This window comes from Sciurus carolinensis, chromosome 13 (assembly GCF_902686445.1).
Source record: "Sciurus carolinensis chromosome 13, mSciCar1.2, whole genome shotgun sequence".
NCBI lineage: Eukaryota > Metazoa > Chordata > Mammalia > Rodentia > Sciuridae > Sciurus > Sciurus carolinensis.
The window spans coordinates 73,919,995-73,932,174 of record NC_062225.1 but is presented as its reverse complement, the minus strand read 5'-3'; the positions used below and the strand labels follow the sequence as shown (position 1 = coordinate 73,932,174).

Sequence of the window (12,180 nt, the reverse complement as noted above, 5' to 3'; positions counted from 1 at the left end):
AACTATCTATGTGCATTTTTCCCCCAATTTTTAAAACAGTTTTAATCTTTTAAAAGCCAATATGTGCATTACAGGAAGCAGAAAAACACAAAGAATAAAGTCATGCAAACAGTTGGACATGTTTCTTCAGGTTATGTGTGTATCCAGCAACATCCCTTTTTGTGTGATTGAGATTATAGTGTGTATTCTGCTTTTCCGCACATCATGAATATTCCCCAACTCAAAATCCCAAAGCTACATAAGTATTTTTGATAACCAAGAGTACACTACACCAACTCAATCTTAGAAAACATTGTAATCCTGTCTTATTTCACTAAAGACAGAAATGGCAACAGGCCTCCAGATATGCTGGCAGAATTACAACTGAAATAATGCATTCCCTTAATGCTCAGTTTAAAATGAGACAAAGCAACAGAATGCACCAAGCATGTTTTTAAGATGGTCATTATCAGATATCTACTACTAAAATAGTAGCAAGAAAGCATTTTCCCGGTGAGTTAAAGTATTCCGTGCGCACGCATCAATGGCTCACGTCAATCATAAATCCTGAGCACTGGCTCCCTTCTCTTCCCGTGTGCTTCCCTCTGCCCTCCGCTCAGCCTAATGAACACGTCCGACACACACTGCCCAGAGGTCAACAATTCCATGGCCAAGATGCAACTTTTCTATCAACTATAACAAAAAGATGTTTACAAATCGGTTAACTCACTAGCTCTGCTTTTTGATACACTGTCACCTCAGGACATCTTGAAAGCTTAGATGAGCTTTGTGCAAAATAAACACAAGAACTTTACCAAAATGCACAGGTAGATCTTTGGTATTAATCCAAAGCTTTCTTCCAGATATGGAGCACCTCCCCTCACCCCACCTCTTCTCTCTCTTCACTGTTCCAGTGACTCAGTTCAGGATACCTGCTGGGGTCCAGCCCTTAGCAGGGGTTGGGGGTCCTCGGTGGATGGGAGGCATCTGTGGGGCGGAAACGGCACACAGAGACACCAAGTGTTCTGAGGCTGAATCTGTCTTTATTTTTTCTGTCAGCTTTTTTATAGATATTTTTCTTCAGTAATGATTATATCATTTTATGGTTACTTTAAAATAAGAAAAACCTTCAGAAGTACAATCTATGCCTCTTCTCAAAGTACACATTTTCTCTGTATGACAGTGCAGATCAAAACAACCTTATTTCCCAGCTAGATTAAAACAACCTTGTCTCCCAGCTAAACTAAAACAAAGGTCTCCCAGCTAGACCGAGGGCACCATGATCTGCTCAACTTCAACCTTCAGAACAAACACATCACTAGATTTTCTGAGAAACTACCCCCACCATGAACTCCAGTGTTTAACAGTGAAAAGTTTTTACTATTATTAAAGGGCAAAGAAATCAACTTATAGTTAATGTTTAGTCTATTCTAATTTCATATAATGGTAGACTACAATCTTATTCTGATTCTTAAAGAATTAGACTAAACATAGGAAAAGCACAAATTATATTTATGACTAACCTAAATGTTTTTTATTATGTAAAGTATCTCTAGAATCAGCTATTAAAACTAGGAAAGCAACAAAGGCTAAACACGGCATCCAAGCTCAGAGGAATGCCTCTTTATCCATCTATTATTATACTAAAGCAATCACAGGCTCCTTTTAACTTGAGCACAGCTACAATTGTTTATTTTCATATATTTTATCTATGTATTGCTGCTAAATTTCTATTGTGCATTATTTTGTGTCCCAATACAGTGAAACCTTCTCATGTTTTTCCAATGTTTCTAATGATATATTCATTATTAATATTAAAAAGCAACTACACATGGAGACATGCCATGCCCACGGCCCCCAAGCGGGAGGATGGTCAACAGAACCATGTCAAGTGTTGAGTCCTCTATTCCAACAGACCGTGTCAAGTGTCGGATCCTCTACTCCAACAGAGCCGTGTCAAATGTTGGAGTGGCAGTGGCAGGAAATGGACACCGCAGGTACCCCCAGCTCCAAGAGGTGAATTAAGAAAGGTCATTCCCAGAAGACAGCTCTTCCTAAAAACCAACAAAAGAATATTGATGTAGGGATTATTTCGCTACTTCTAATAAACTTTGGGCATTATTCTTTAACACCCTGCAATATTAACTAAAATGCATATATAACAATGGCTAGACAATCCGAACAAATCTAAGGGGCATAGAGTTCTCTCTACAAGCTTTCTCCTTCTCCCACCCACCTTCCAGTGAACCTCTATCATACTCTCCAAGATGTCCTATGAGCATTTCTTTCACTCAGCAAATATGTGTTGAGCACTTACCATGTACCAGGTACTGTGTTAGGTGATGCGTATAAAGTATTGAATAAAAGACATTTACAACTCCAAGGAGCTGTATAACCTAGACCCATTATCTCCTAAGGATGATTCTGTTAAGTAGAAATGCCTAGTCAGAGCACGTGCTAATCAAACAGTTAATAGGTAGTAGCTGAATGTCCTCCTGAAAGGTGCCCTTTTAGTGGTAAAAAAACCGAATCTGTTTTCCACAGCTATTAACAATCTCCATTACATAATTGAGACTCTCCACAAGAGCAAAGAAATTCTCCCAGCTGGCCAGGAAAGAAGACTAGCTGTGGCTTTTATTGTGATGGTGTGAGCGCAGACCAGGGTATCCAGCACACATTTTGGGAATCTCTTGCCAGCAAAAACCTTTTGGTGGGTGCTGGGGATGGAATCCAGGGCCTTGCACATGCTAGGCAATGCTCTACCATGAGCTACACCCTCAGCACCCCTCTCTTTCTCCCTTCCACAAGTTGTACTCAGAGAAGAAACGGGGTGAGACCCCAAAACTGCCTGTAGTCGAATAGAAAAAATAGATTCCTTACTGCAGAAGATGTCTGGGGTGGTATATGGGTGATCTTTGGTGCCACTGGGTGCTCTTCATGGTCTCCGATGATACCTTTGTTCTCTCACCTCCTTCGTGTGTAATCCCTGATTGCCATTGACTTTCCCATGGTGTCCTGCTCCTAGCTGCAGACAAGTGCACACATGAACTTGCTTTTCTTGTTAGGAATGGTGGAAACATGAACCAGAAACTGGCAGTGTGTGGTCAGAGATGATCCTTGCTCTGATGGTACTGAGTACACATATCTGCATTATCTGTATTCCATGACTCCCAGGAAGGTTTAACACTTGAGGTACAAAGGACAGATTTGGCAGAGGGTCTGAAACCTAGCAGCAATACTCCTCACCACTGCCACCAATACCTGGCCAGGTATGGTTCAAATAGCGAGGCAATAGTTGGACTCTTCAGGCTGTTCCATGTTCTCTACCACTTGCAGACTTGGAAAAATTAATTTTAAAAACACTCTATTTGCCTTGTGGCAGGTCTTATTCACAAAGGGCTTCTTGGCCTGACTGAACTCAGTAGAAAGACAGTAAATACAACTGAAGCATAAAATAGACTGCAAGAAGTTGTGACTTGTCCAAGGTGGCAGGGCAGGGCCAGGATTAGTACCTCCATTTTGTCCTTATGGCACTGTCCTTTCATTAGTTTTCCACAGATTGATGGGACAAGATCCTATCAAATGGTATTCAGTTTGATTTTATATTAAGGGTTTTAGTTCTTAATGAGAATATTTTTTGTTGACATCAAGATATTAAAATGCCTAGGAAATAAGGATTTTTCTGGAAATGATGCTTTTTAATTATTTATTTTTTTGTTACTAGGGATTGAACCCAGGAGGGCTTTACCACTAAGCTACATCCCCAGTGCTTTTTATTTTTTGAGACAGGATCTCGCTAAGTTTCTGAGGCTGACCTTGAACTTGGGATCCTCCTGCCTCAGCCAGCCTCTCAAGTTGCTGGGTTTATGGTATGCACCACCTGCATGCCCAGCTTCTGCGAGATTTTAATAGTGCTTTGGTATTCCTACCCTACCCCTTTTCCATTTCTCTATTCCCCCTTTCCTTTTTCTATAAATCTATGATTGTAGGTCTTGATGGTGAGATTGTTTTAGCCTATCCCTACTGAAAACAGCTACAGAAGACAACCCCTTGCTGGATATAAATTTATTGATAGGACTGGGGCTATAGCTCAGTTGGTAGAGTGGTTACCTCGAAAGTACAAGGCCCTGGGTTCAATCCCCAGCACTGGAAAAAAAAAAAAAAAAAAAAGAGAGAAAGAAAAAAGAAAAATTATTGATAGCAGGGTGGTTTCACATTCTAGGGACCAATGCATCAACAGGAGTTCAAAAATGAATGGATGATAACTGGAGGCAATCTTCTTCAGTTCATACTTCAGAGGCAGTAGGCTCCGAGTGAACCTAGTGTCCTTAGCTCTCGCACATAGTAGGAGTGCAATTATATTTGTTGAATATGATTTTTAGGAATACTCATTTGATGAATGAATGAGTCAGGAAGTGATGAACCACAACTTAATCCAGCTCTTTAGTCTTCCAGTTTCATGATGAGACCCCACAATCTCCGCCAGATTGTCTGGAACTGGGTTTTACTGCCATTCTAACTTCAGGACTGAGGCATAAAGCCAAAAACAGAAAGATCAGCCTGAGGAGCTGCGCGCGCAACCACGCCCACTGCAGGTCAGGTGACTGCCTTTCCCTGGCAACGGCTTGTTCCTAGCAACCGGGAGGCGGTCCAGGTGGAGCTGCCAGGGGGACGGCTCCAGCCATGAATCCGTCAGGGTCCATGGGGGTCTTGGAGCAGACTGAGGAAGAACGCTTATCCACCCCAAATCTCGAGCCCTCGGTATATTCCGATGACCCGCAGGAGCGGATCCAGGCCCGGCGCCTCCGCATCGCTGCGCGCCTTGAAGCCCGGAGGCGGTGAGCTGGGTCTTCGCGGGTCTTGCCGCCGGTGCTGGTGCGCGGGACGGGGAGCCCTGCAGGAGCGAGGGTGGGAGCCCCACGGTGAGGGAGTGTGCTCAGAGTGCCTTGTTCCTTAATGAATTAGAAAACAGTTCTTCCAGAAGGTTCAAGCGAGTATGGGGTATTAAAACATTCAACAGATTGTTGTAAAGTCAAAGCTAGAAATAATCCTTTCCGCGCTTTATTGGGACCCTGCTGTTTAGGCGCTGTGGGCAGTTGCACCGAGCATTCGGGGTCTTCCTTCCCGCCCAGCTTTCCGCCCACAAGTATTTATTTAGTAGACCTCGCCTATCACTGCTGCTATCACCTTTGCTGGGGTCAGTTGCCCTGCGGAGATGGTGGCTTATCTGCTGGTCCTTGGACACAAGGAGTTCAAGGTGGCGGTCAAAGCCTGTAGTTCAGTTGGATCCTTGCTTTACACCTTGGCAAGAGTACACTCCTTTGGGAACCAGGACTTCTGACTTGCTAGTCATCAGAGTTGTGAAGACAGGAAGCTCAAAGTCCCTACTGAGTCATTAAGGATGATAATTGGGGTCACTCCACTTCTATACCTTGGTTACAGACCCATGTATTTTATCCAGTGAGGATATAGGCTTATGGAAGTCTCTGACTCAGTGCAGTCACTGCATTTGGAGGATGGTACTCCATTCTGGAGTGTGCCTTGTCTCTAAGCTGATGCCATCCCAGCATGGGCAGGCTGGCAGATTTGTGGAATGGTAGGGTATGTGGTCTGACAGCAGTCATGTGCCCATTTCTGCTCCTCGTTTGCATATGAATGGAACCACCTGGTCTAATTATTTATTGCGTGAAAATCCACACCTGAGGATTAAACCCTGCTCAAGCCACGGGATAGCAGTGCTGGCTGAGACTTTTTTCCCTACAAAGTCCATGAGCAGTCGCAGCTCTTAAAGCTCTGCCCCTTAGGAAGACTTTTCACTGCTGAATTCCAAGGCCATCCTGCAGTGGGGCTGTAATGCCACTGCTGTTTTCAACCTGAACCCACAAACCAAACGAAAAGATTTTTAAACTAAACTCAGGTTATTTCCTCTTTCTTCAATTGATCATTCTCAAGTCCTCCTGAGCATATGGAGGGGCACTTGTCCAAACATGGTGGATGATGTCGGGGTCTGGAAGACCTGTGCATGGAGCCATCTTGTGTCCTTTAGTCCTACTCAGGCTTTATTGCAGATCTATTTCCATCTTATGATAGATTGCTACCAGGTCTTCCAGACTTCATGTTGTGTGGGACCTGTTCCTGAGCTCATGATTTATAGTATGGATGCTTGCTCACTTGGCATCCCTTGTTCAATTGTTCACTCTTTACCAGAGCTCAGGAGCTTGCCAAAGAACTGTTTTTAATATGTATATAATTCTTTGCTACAGATGGCATGGCCTTGCTATACAATTCTGGGGACTGTGCCACTTGGATCTTGCCATACATTCTTTATGGCATTTTTTTCTACCACTGATACGTCCAAATATAGGGTCTGCTGGATCCTCTGGTCCAGGTGGTCTGGCTGCTTGCACTGTGGTCTGGACCTGCTGCAAAGTCTTTTCCTGTTCCAGGCACCACTCAAAGCTTGTAGCTTTTTGTGTCAACCTGAAGAGTATTTCTGGGTATAGGGTATGAAAACATTCAACACAGTGTCGTGAAGTCAAAGCTAGAAATAATCCTTTCAGTGCTTTATTGGGACCCTGTTGTTTAGGCACTGCGGGCAGTTGCACCGGAATTGAGTTTACTTCTTTGTAGTAGAGAATGCAAGATGCAGTAATTTTTTTTTAATTTGGTGGGATATCCCAGCATGCCACTGACCTCTGGATCCCTAAAAACTTTAATGTTGATTCAGGTCTCTGAATCTTCATAGGGCTTGTCACCTGCCTTCTTACCAGAGCTGCAGTGTATTGCCATCTCTTGGTCACTAAGGTGCCATCTGGCACACTTTTTCTGTAAAGGGCCAGATAGTCAGTATTTTAGCCTTTTGAGGTCATATGGTCTCTGTTCCAGCTGCTTAACTCAGGCATGGCTGTATTTCAACAAAATGTTATTTATAGACATTAAAATTTGAACTCCATATAATGTTCACATATTACAAAATAGTCTTTTGATTTAAAAATTAATAAACTTTATTTTTAGAGCAGTTTTAGGATTGTAGCAAACCTGAGCAGAAAGGACAAAGTTCACAAAATCCCTTGAACTCACACAAGCCTGATTTGTCCCACAGGTGATAGTTTGCTGACCTGAGACAGTGGATCATTGTGATGTTCATTGGGAGACCCAGATGTGCTTGAACTATTCTGAATATATCATGACAAAGATCAAGAGAATTACCTTTGCCCTGTGTTTATTATTTTTTGTTCCATGTATATGTGAATATCCTGATCCTTTTTTCTGATTGAGGTAGAAAACACTCAACACAACCAGGACCTGGACCTGAGGCTGATCTAGCACAGATACCACACTTGAATGGCAGCTTGATTGCTACTTGGTTGAGATTACAAAATGATAGTCATTTCCTAGAACCCATCTCGTTTGTGCAGGTGCTGGACCTGTGAATTAAATGGAGATTTGATAGGGACCCCCACTCCTGCATCCCCACCATCTCCCCTGGGCTGCAATGTTTTATTTACTTAGATGCAGTTCCATAGGCATCCACTTGGCCTTCCCCACTGTGATAGGCCAAGGACCTAATGTGAATGTTCTCAAACTTCCAAGTACAGAATCTCATTATACTTTTGGTGACCAGAGAAATGACCCCTGGCTGAGTCCACAGACCTAGGAGATCTTCTATAAGCAGGACATTGGGTCCAGTGTGTCCTCACTCTAGTGGGGTCTTTAGGTGTCATTAATAACACAGAGTTTGTTCTAATAGTCCCATATATGTCTGGGTATCCTCCTTCCTCATTAGCAGTCCCTTGAATAGATGACCAGAGGCCCCATTGGGAAAGGACAGGGCATATCATTAGAGTATATATTTACCTTTGTGTTTCAGGTCCTTCCTCTTTAGTTAGGTTCTGGGTCTGAAAACTGGCATAGGTTCAGGAATTGGGCAAGAGATCATGACTTCTTACTTTTAGCCTGTTTATGCATTGTTGCTTTCTCTGTTAACGCATGTGAGCTGTACTCCTCTTGTCTGCCTTTCTGTTTTGCCCCAAATGATGCCATATTTAACCATCTCCATACTCTTTCCGGGCCAAGTCCTTGGTTGCCAGGGTAACCTTGGCAGTTGGGTTCAGGATTCAGTGATGAACAAGACAAATATAATATTTCCCCTCAGGAAACTTATATTCTTTTTAAAAAATTTTTTAAAATTTATTTTTATTGTAAACAAATGGGATACATGTTGTTTCTGTTTGTACATGGAGTAACAGCATACCATTTGCATAATCATACATTTACATAGGGTAATGATGGGAAACTTATATTCTAATGAGGGAGACAGGGAAAATAAAGCATGATGAAACAAGAAAGCAGCATTATACTGACAAAGTTTGACAGGGTCCTAAAGAAAACATGAAAGAGCAAGGATGGGGACTAATAGATGTGGGACCTAAAGGCAAGTAGCTAGAGAAGGTGGCTTGAAGAATGAGAAAGAACTATGTAAAGAGTTGGACTGGGCATTGTGCTCTATAAGGAAATTGTTGGCTGTGATAATGGTGTGCGGTTATGGGGGAGAAGGCCATAACTTTTGAGATGCATGTCGAAGTTCTTACAGTGAGACGGCAGTTTTAACATATTCCTCAACAAAATCCTCAGTTTTAACATATTCTAACTCTTCTCCACATTCCCCCACATGGGAGGAAGGATAGAGGAAATAAATTGACCACGCATTGAGGATTCTTAAAGCTGGAGGATGGAAGATTATACATTATTCTCATTCTCCCAAATTAAATGTTAAAAACAAAACAAAAAGAAATGGAGAGGCCAGGCGTGGTGGCGCATACCTTTAATCACAGTGGCTTGGGAGGCTGAGTCAGGAGGATCGTGAGTTCAAAGCCAGCCTCCAAAAAGAGTGCTAAGCAACTCAGTGAGACCCTGTCTCTAAATAAAATGCAAAATAGGGCTGGGGATATAGCTCAGTGGTCAAGTGCCCCTGTACCAAATCTTCAACTTGTTGACTTAGGATCAGACTTCCTTAACAGGACTCCCATAGCACAAGAAATAAAAGCAAGAATCAATAACTGGGATAGATTCAAACTAAATAGCTTTCTCTCAGCAAAGGAAACTATCAGCAATGCGAAGAGAGAGCCTACAGAGTGGGAGAATATCTTTGCCACTCATACTTCAGATAGAGCACTAATTTCCAGAACATATAAAAGAACTCAAAAAACTCTACACAAAGAATACAAATAACCCAATCAACAAATGGGCTAAGGATATGAACAGATGCTTCACAGAAGAAGATCTACAAGCAATCGACAAACATGTGAAAAAATGTTCACCATCTTTAGTAATAAGAGAAATGCAATGAATTTCCTAGATATATTTTAGGTCTAGAATTGACATTATTTGCTATCAGAAGCACAGTTAGGACTTTTTTTTTTTAATCCCATAGAACATAAAGACAAGATAAACAATTAAGTGATTTTGGTACTTCACCACTTCAGGTCTGGCACAGAAGACTGAAAGGCCTGGACGTGGGGAAAGCCCCTTCCCCTCCAGGGATTGAGAGAAGCCTTGTCTTGCTGGAGTGCATGTGCTGTAATCCTCTGAATTAAGGTCCTTGTTAATTACAGGTTAAGAAATTAAAATGTGCTACAGTGTGGCCTACACATTATAATTAAAACCCAACAGTATCTACAGCAATTGTTTCAAACTTAGAGTAACAGAAGATTTTTCAGAAAGGAGTATTTTGTTACTGGCACTGTTTTGAATTGCTAATGCATGGTGATAAGAGAAGGCAGACCAAAATTTAGTCGGTTGTATTGTTTCAAAATTATCCATATCATATCCTTGATTGCCTGTGATGACCCCTGCTCTAGCTGTGTGGACTTTGTTAGGTCTCTGAGGTGTAGTTTCAAGAAGAAAACTGTTAAAATAATCAAATGTCATATGAAGATAGAGAACAGGAATAATGTGCTATAAAGCCCTTGAAACTCCTAATCTGTGGGGCTCAGTTGAAGCTTCAAATTCCTGGGAGATGTCATTTCAGTGTAAAGATGGTAGATGGAATGTATACATCCATAGCAAATAGAGATCAAAGCTCCATTGAGCTGTAATTCCAGTGACTTGTGAGATTGAGGCAGGGGCCAGCATCTGCAGCTTAGCAAGATCCTGTCTCAATGGGGATATAGCTCAGCGGTAGAGCACCTTGAATTTAATCCCCAGTACTATTACCACCCCAAATGCTCCATTGAAATGATGCTTAAAGGAATTAAGTAAAAAAGATATAAACCCACAAAGTAAAGGACAGAAGACTCAAGAGTAACAAAATTTTGGAAGCTGGAAAGCATAAGTGATAAATGAAAGTTACTATTACAATTGTAGCTTTAGGTATTTGGTATATCCCAATATATGCAAGAAAATGGAGAACATTTTGGGAAATAATAGCAACAAATACATTCAGCTAGGCTAATGGAACTTAAGTTAAAATTACATCATGTAAGTGAAAACACCTTTACTTGAAAAGTACCATGTAAGCATTCTTTTGCCTTTGTAGCTTATTCTTTTTTTATTTTTCCATATAAAACATTATTTATTTTTAGTGTGTGTGTGTGTGTGTGTGTGTGTGAAGTGTCAGGAATTGAACTCAGGGCCTCACCCATGCTAGGCAAGTGTTCCACCACTGAGCTACAACCCCAGTCCCATTTACAGTGTTTTAATTAATTTTTTTATTGTGAGTCTTACTATCGGGAGGTAACCAAGATAACTGAAGAAAATCTTTAACATAAAAGGTAAATATAAAAATGAAAAACAGGGCTGGGGAGATAGCTCAGTTGGTAAAGTGCTTGCCTTGCAAGTACAGGGCCCCGGGTTCGATCCCCAGCACTGCAAAAACAAAACAAAACAAACAAACAAATAAAAGCCCCTGAGAAGAAGTTAAGACTATTTAGGGAGAAAAAAATAGTACCACAAAAAGACTATCATTAAAATTCCCATAGAAAAAGGAGATTATATGGGCTGTGGTTGTAGCTCAGTGGTAGAGTGCTTGACTCGTGTAATGAGGCACTGGGTTTGATCCTCAGCACCACATAAAAAGAAATAAATAAAAATTAAAGGTATTGGGCTGGGGTTGTGGCTTGGTGGTAGAGTACTTGCCTGGTATGCATGGAGCACTGGGTTCAATCCTCAGCACCACATAAATAAATAAAATAAAGGTATTGTGTCCATCTACAACTAAAAAAAATTAAAAAAATAAAAGTATTGTGTCCCTGTACAACTAAAAATATTTAAAAAAAAAAGAAAGAAAGAAAAGGAGATTATATGGCTACCATGAAACAATATTAGGTTGCTATTAAAAAGGAGTGTTCAGAGAACACTTCTTGGAAATTAAAAAGTGAAAAATAGAAGTTGGGAAATAAAGGTGGTGAAATTGCCTAGGGGATAGAGCACAAAGAAAGAAAAAGATAAAAACTAGTAAAGAAAAATAATTTTTTAAAAGTAGAGGACTGGTCCAGGCGATCTAGTATCTATTATTTAGGACCAGCAGGAAAGAAGAGTAAACAGAGGGAAGGATATTCTCTCTGAAAGAACTCAAGACATTTTCGGACCTGTAAATCAGACTTTCCTGACAGAAGGGTCTGCCCGTGTGAAAATGTCCAGCACAAGGTATGAAACCTGCAGACCTGCCCTTGGAGCTGGGGATGTAGCTTGGTGTGCATGAGGCCCTGGGTGGGCTTAGTGTGCATGAGGCTCTGGGTTCAGTTTCCCAGAACCAAAAAACAAAAATATCCAAAAAATCACACAAACATAACTGAAAAGAAGACAGACCTATCCCAAGGCACCATTGGAAAGTTCAGAACCCTGAGAACAAAGAGAAGGCTCTACAGACTTCCAGAGTGGGGGAAACAAAACAAAAAACAAACAAAAAAATCGGTCACAAAGAAAAGAGTAAGAGACAGAATTACTTCAGGTTTCTCAAACAGCTACACTGGGCAAAAACAACTACCACAAACACGGAAGGAGACTGATTTCCCACCTAGAACGCTAAACCCAGGCAAATAATCAAAATCCAATTTTCAGAATTTTGAGAAGGAACTTAGATCAGGAAGTGAAATTTTCAAGATGGCAGTTCCCACACATGTGGCTGTGGTGAGGAAACAGCTTCCCCAAAGAGGAATAAGTCCTCAGGAGGGAACCCAAATCTGAGAGAAAAGTCTGGGA

The 12,180-nt window shown here is 41.4% G+C and overlaps 1 protein-coding gene across 1 annotated transcript in view; it reads left to right on the top strand.

Moving 5' to 3' along the window:
• The first annotated feature begins 4,624 nt into the window (after window positions 1-4,624).
• Window positions 4,625-12,180, top strand: part of Drc1 (dynein regulatory complex subunit 1) — a 48,353-nt gene continuing 40,797 nt past the window's right edge. The window contains exon 1 of the mRNA XM_047522846.1: window positions 4,625-4,817. Within this exon, the coding sequence (XP_047378802.1) occupies window positions 4,663-4,817 (155 nt within the window). The 5' untranslated portion in view covers window positions 4,625-4,662. The remainder of the gene's footprint in view (window positions 4,818-12,180) is intronic.